At 47.5% G+C, this 6,116-nt stretch overlaps 1 protein-coding gene across 1 annotated transcript in view; it reads right to left on the bottom strand.

The window, feature by feature from the left end:
• Window positions 1-3,063: 3,063 nt before the first annotated feature.
• The window catches only part of LOC142559228 (uncharacterized), a 46,167-nt gene continuing 43,114 nt past the window's right edge, over window positions 3,064-6,116 (bottom strand). The window contains exons 10-11 of the mRNA XM_075670856.1: window positions 5,115-5,316; window positions 3,064-4,022 (exon numbers count right to left, since the gene is read on the bottom strand). Coding sequence (XP_075526971.1) covers window positions 3,906-4,022; window positions 5,115-5,316 — 319 coding nt within the window. The 3' untranslated portion in view covers window positions 3,064-3,905. The remainder of the gene's footprint in view (window positions 4,023-5,114; window positions 5,317-6,116) is intronic.

The following is a 6,116-nucleotide window of genomic DNA, read 5'->3' as shown; positions in this document are numbered from 1 at the left end:
TGGCAACCATAGGTGCCGTTCAAATCTACGGCTTATAGGGTGGCGACCTCTGAATTTAAAACGCGAGTCTCAAAGGCTATGGTTTTGCAGGTTGAAAGAAACGCGATTTCTGGAGCCTGAAATACGTCATACACGTCGGCTTTGGGCACCACCTATGGCGTATATTTGGCTCATGCAATCGGTTTTGGCACTTGCAGTACACAACAGCACGGTATCTGTGATCGGATTCTGTTTGCTTTGGGATAGCCGTTGTGGGGGTCCGACGTCACCCACACAAGCGCGAAGTTCGAATATCACCAGGCTACATTGAACCAGGCTATTCACGCGGATTCACACAACGCGGGCCTTGTCTTCTTGTGCAGTGGCCGTTTTACCTTAGTGAAAAGCTAGTAAGACTGGTGAGAACACGCTTCACCGATGTCGGAAACCCAAATGAACATCTCTCGATGCGCTTTAGGCCATTATTCTCTCAATTGCGTGCAGGTCGCGTGTACTACATAACAAGCAAGAGTATACGTAGTTGGTGTCCAAAACCCGGCGTGCATGAAATGTTTCCGACTCCCAAAATCGCTTCCACCGTATTCAACAAGTAAACGCATAGCCCTCAAGATTAGTACCTTATGTCAGATGGCGTTGCCCTATGGGGCGTGGGTTTGGACACCACCTTTTGAATTATAATTTATTGCCTTATAAAAACTGACTGGCGGCCTCCACGTGTAGTTTTATATTGCACATCATGTGGTAAACTATTCGTCAACTATTGGCGTGTTTGATAAAAAAATTGAGCTTCTGGAACATTCTACCCTTGAACAGCATAGCCATTTACGACTGTTGTAATTCAAGAGAAAAATTTAACATAAATATAAAAGACGTATTTGTAGATTTCAAGCACTGCACGCTCATTTTTTTTTTCGCCTTAATTTTTTCAGCGGAAGTCTTGACATTTCCAAGTCGCCAGGCTGTCCTTATCGTTGCGTATCGTAGTTATGAATCGTGTGTCACATGGAGAAAATAATACGAAGTCCTCATTTTCAAACAAAACCTTCTTGCTCATCCGTCTCCGTGTAACACTAATCGATATGAAATCGGGATATCAGTCTGACGAATGACAATAAATGAACGGGAAAATGAAATGAACCGATCCTTACAAAGTTCAGTTACACGTGTAGGAAATATTTCTTTCCTCCACGTTAGGAGAGAGGATGACGTCAGTCAATAAGGCTTCGCAAGACCTCCTGAACTAGGAAAGAGCAGCGCCAACTAAAACAATCATGAGCGGGAGAACGACACAGGACAAGCGCCAGCTTCATCTATCTTTACTCACTGAAAAATCAGCAAATATAAGGAAAATCACAGACATGCGCACAAGGACCACAATGCATCATCAGCCAAACCACTCAAGATATGACATTTAGATCAATTTTGCATATCTTGAGCGGTTTGGATGATGATGCATTGTGGTCTTTGTGCGCACGTCTGTGATTTTCCTTATATTTGCCGATTTATCAGTAAATAAATATAGATGAACTTGTCGCGTGTCCTTTCGCTTTTGCATATCTTGAGCGGTTTGGCTGACGATGCATTGTGGTCCTTGTGCGCATGTCTGTGATTTTCCTTATATTTGCCGATTTATCAGTGAATAAATATAGATGAACTTGTCGCGTGTCCTTTCGCTTTTGCATATCTTGAGCGGTTTGGCTGACGATGCATTGTGGTCCTTGAGCGCATGTCTGTGATTTTTCTTATATTTGCCGATTTATCAGTGAATAAATATAGATGAAGTTGGCGCTTGTCCTGTGTCGTTCTCCCGTTCGTGATTGTCTTAGTTGGCACTGTTCTTTCCTAGTTTAAGTACGCACCATCTGGCCAAATGAATGGTGTTCTGAACCAAGACCTCTTCCCACGACGACGTTTTTTTTTTCTCCCATGATTTCACTTGAAAAATCGTGCGAAGTGCGCGCATTGCGCGTTGAATTCTGGAAAATAGCCCGTCGTACGTCGCGACTATACTCGTGGTAGGTATACGAGTGCCGCTCGCCACCACAGTTACTGCCGCTTTCTCCAGGAGAGCCCGTGGCGCTCGCTTTCACCTCACCGCGTTCCGCGCATTTAGTACTCGACCCTTGATACTAACGTTCTCGCCGGTTAATTGCAACGGCAACTCTAGCTCCGTTGCAAAGGCTGGAGCGAAAACCGCTCTGGTTCTTGTTAATCTTTAAAGGCGCTTCAAACACTTTCCTAACGAACCATAGAATTACCTCACTATTACAAGTACGTCGCCTCACGAATCTCATGCCGCATTTTTTTTTTTTTAAATTCCTAAACTACAAGTGGAATTATGCACAGATGCCCGGTTTTCCCTGTATCCTTTCGTCTCCGCTAGCGCACTGGGAGCTACACAGTGGAGAATTCAAGAGGGCGAAGCCACAAGCGTCGCGGCGACGGGAAACAGGAACTTACCTACCTACCGCAAAGTGCCAAGAATGAGGCAAAGAATGCTTCGCATGTTTTTTAAAGGACAGGGTCGTCTCACGGCCCGTACGTGTGTGTGTTTCGAACGGTGCTCAGAACATTATGGGCCGCATTCACCGACTATCCTTTTCATCTTCGACTCTTTAAGGGCCTGTCGCGGCACCCCGCGGCGGCCGCGACTACGTCACGCAGCACGCCACTACCATCTCGGAGGCCACGCCCAGTTCAAACATTACAATTTTTTCTGTCTTCTGAAGATTGCAGATTTTATATATACATATATATATTCACTTAACTCAAAATTAGTTTTTACGTATTGCTGAGAATGTTCTCACGCGATCAAGAAATGAAGCAACAGCGGACCAGCTACTTTTTTTCCGATGACGACATGCGGACTGAGAGCAAGCGAGTGTTCCCTGCTTTCGGTACGAGATTGTAAGTTCGCTGCTGCATGCAATGCTATAACATTTTGCTCACGTGTTCACAGCAGTCTCGTTAAAAGATCGGCAACGTTTTTTTTATTATGTTCAAAAAAGTGCTTCAATAGCTCGCCACCGCAATAATGATTATTATGTCCAACTGTGCACGTCCGCTTCGGGACGGGGACCTTTTGACCATTTGAGTACGTACTGAAGATGTTTTATGTCGTCTGGGCAGTTAGCCAGCCGAAGTTCCCAACACAGAGCCGCTTCTCTACAAATAAAACTTCACAACACGTCCGTAAATGTTCTTTGAGGAAGGCATGATGAATAAAAATAAGTGGAATGCATAACACTTCCACAGTGCAAGCAGAGACGTAAAGACCACGAAGAAACGTCTGTGATGAAAAGCAAGCAGAATACGGCGTGCTTTGCACAAATTACGAATAGCCAACACGAATAAATACACTTATAATGCCAAAAAACGGGTAATGGACAAGTTCTATTCTAACTGGTACGGCGGTTGTGTGCGGCGTGCCACATGAAAGTAGCCGCGAATCACAAGGAGCTTGAAGTGCACAGCACGCCAACACATCACGAAACAAAAAGACCCACAATAAACTCGCCGCTAAGCGTGGGTTCTAGTACGATTTTACGCGATATCAATGGACAGGCCAGAGATTATTCAGGCGTAAATAACGCTGCAACACGAAAACAAGAGCGTCCAACATTGAAACGATACATGCAGTTTTCACCAAAAGTCCAGCATCCAACTAACGCGTCCTTATATTGCACCGTCAGAGGCTTGGATAAAACGCCGCTACGATGTGTGGCAAACGGCGTATGCGAGATCAGCCTGTCGCGGCTAGGTTTACCAGAAGGCAATGTCTTCAAGCGTTACAACTAACTCCCGGTGGTCGCGATGGGTCTTCTTGGAAGCTCCGCCATCGACTTCTGTCGCACCGTCACCAACGCCAACGCGCCTCTTGCCAACGCGCAGCCGCGCCTCGCGAACTACGTCAACAAGCAGGGAGTCTGCAAGTGGCTGCACCAGAAGGCTTCGCGGAAGGACTTCAGACGAACTGGCGCGCCGGGGCAGGTACTCGACGCTGCGCGATGGTAGATGCAGTCCTGAGCAGAGAAATGCGAGCAAGCAATGTCACCGTTCCGCATCCAGTGAAGCTGTTTCGCTCCTTAAGAAAAAGTGTCACGACTCACGATATGCCAGGTTGGATATAGTTTTATCCATGACGACAACTTCCCTGATGAAGAGAGTGGTCATTGCGTTTGTATAGGTAGACCTTGTCTATGTTAACTTATGTATGGCTATATAGTCCCATATTCGGAATTTTAAAAAACGATTTCCTATAGCTTCTATTGCTTAGTAACAACAAAGTCGACGCAGAGAGGAAGAATTAACACAGCACTTTTAGGAAACAATTACGGTGACCTTCAAATTTTAGCGATACATTCTGAGCAACTAGGCATCGAAACTTTCAGCACGTCCTCAGGGAAAGGTATACCATGCCAACTTTTGTACTACTGAGGGGGAGAGGAAAAAGTGCCTGTCTCTCCAAATCTCAATGGTTGGTTGGAGAGGCGCTGACGTCACGCCAGAGGTCGGTGAACCTTACGCGTTGCGATACGTACAGCCCACCGTACAGATGTAATCACGGTGAGGCCAAGAAAGGTGCAGAAATTCCAAAAGCGACGCCAGGCTAGACGTCAACAGGAAGCCACGATTATCGCCGAGGAACGAAAGGGAGCGTTAACTGCGTCACGGCTTTTACAAACGATTCAGCGAGTTCAGGGAGCCGTTCGCATACTTCGACAATATTCGACGATTTCCGCATACTTTTGTGTTCGACCACTGCTGTTTATGCAGGGTGTTTCAGCTAACTTGTGCCAAGACATTTAAAATATCCGCGTGTGCGCTACGAGAATGCAACCAACTTGGGGTTGTTCACTACCGCCTCGAAAAACTCGAGATATTTTGTACTGCAAACTTGCTCACTAATTATTAATTTTTAACGAACCTTTAGAGTATTGTTTTCAATACAAACTAGAGGCTTGAAACAAGTTAGCTGCAACACCCAGTGGCCGCTATCTTTATGTGAATCTCCACCTCGTAGCGGCAGCTGGAAATCACATGGAAGAGGCCTTCGTCTTGCACAGAATCGGAATACAGGCTTATTACTGTTATGGTGACGACGCTCGGCACACCTTGAGACAGCCGGAGATGAAGAACATCCTCTCCGGCGAGAGCTCGGCCAGTTGGGGCAGCTGCTGGTCCTGGCTTCCGCTCATTGCGGCCAGCGCTTTCATGGAGCACTCGTAAGCCAGGAGGTTCTCGATCGAGTCGTCCGAACGGGTGCCCGATGGGGCCTCACACTCAGTGGGGACGGTGGCATTAGGCAGCAGGTACCTGCGTTTCATGGCCGTTTCGCGGTTGTCGGGGGTGGAGCAAGAACGAATTAAAAGTAACAAAACTGCAACCGAGATTTCTTCTTTAAATTGAAGGGACTGATGAGCACCTAAAGCTTGTCACGAAATTTTGATGTAAATGAAAAGACCATGATTTACAGTGATAGAATCGCGGGCACGCATGCGGGTCGCTGTTTAAGTAGGAATTAGAAGTTTAAATCGGCACAGAAAGTCGCGAAAAACTGTGTGTCGCGCCACTTTACGGTCAAACCTTCTAAATGCGTAAGCATATCTATGCCTACCCAACGAGGAAACCCGCCCGTCCGTCCGTCACGTAAGACGATCGCTTTCAAGATAGGGCCCGCAGCAGCGAGCGAATTGACCTTCGTGCTGCCTCTCGCTTGAACGCGAAGCGGCGAGAACGTAGCGCACACGAAGCTATCAGCAGACGGCGCGCTCTGTCCCCATCGCAGATCACTTTCAAGATAGGGCCCGCAGCAGCGAGCGAATTGACCTTCGTGCTGCCTCTCGCTTGACCGCGAACTAAGCGACGAGAACGTAGCGCACACGAAGCTATCAGCAGACGGCGCACTCTGTCCCCATCGCAGATCGCTTTCAAGATAGGGCCCGCAGCAGCGAGCGAATTGACCTTCGTGCTGCCTCTCGCTTGACCGCGAACTAAGCGGCGAGAACGTAGCGCACACGAAGCTATCAGCAGACGGCGCACTCTGTCCCCATCGCAGATCGCTTTCAAGATAGGGCCCGCAGCAGCGAGCGAATTGACCTTCGTGCTGCCTCTCG

This window comes from Dermacentor variabilis, chromosome 10 (assembly GCF_050947875.1).
Source record: "Dermacentor variabilis isolate Ectoservices chromosome 10, ASM5094787v1, whole genome shotgun sequence".
Taxonomy (NCBI): domain Eukaryota; kingdom Metazoa; phylum Arthropoda; class Arachnida; order Ixodida; family Ixodidae; genus Dermacentor; species Dermacentor variabilis.
This window is presented reverse-complemented; position numbering and strand designations above follow the sequence as displayed.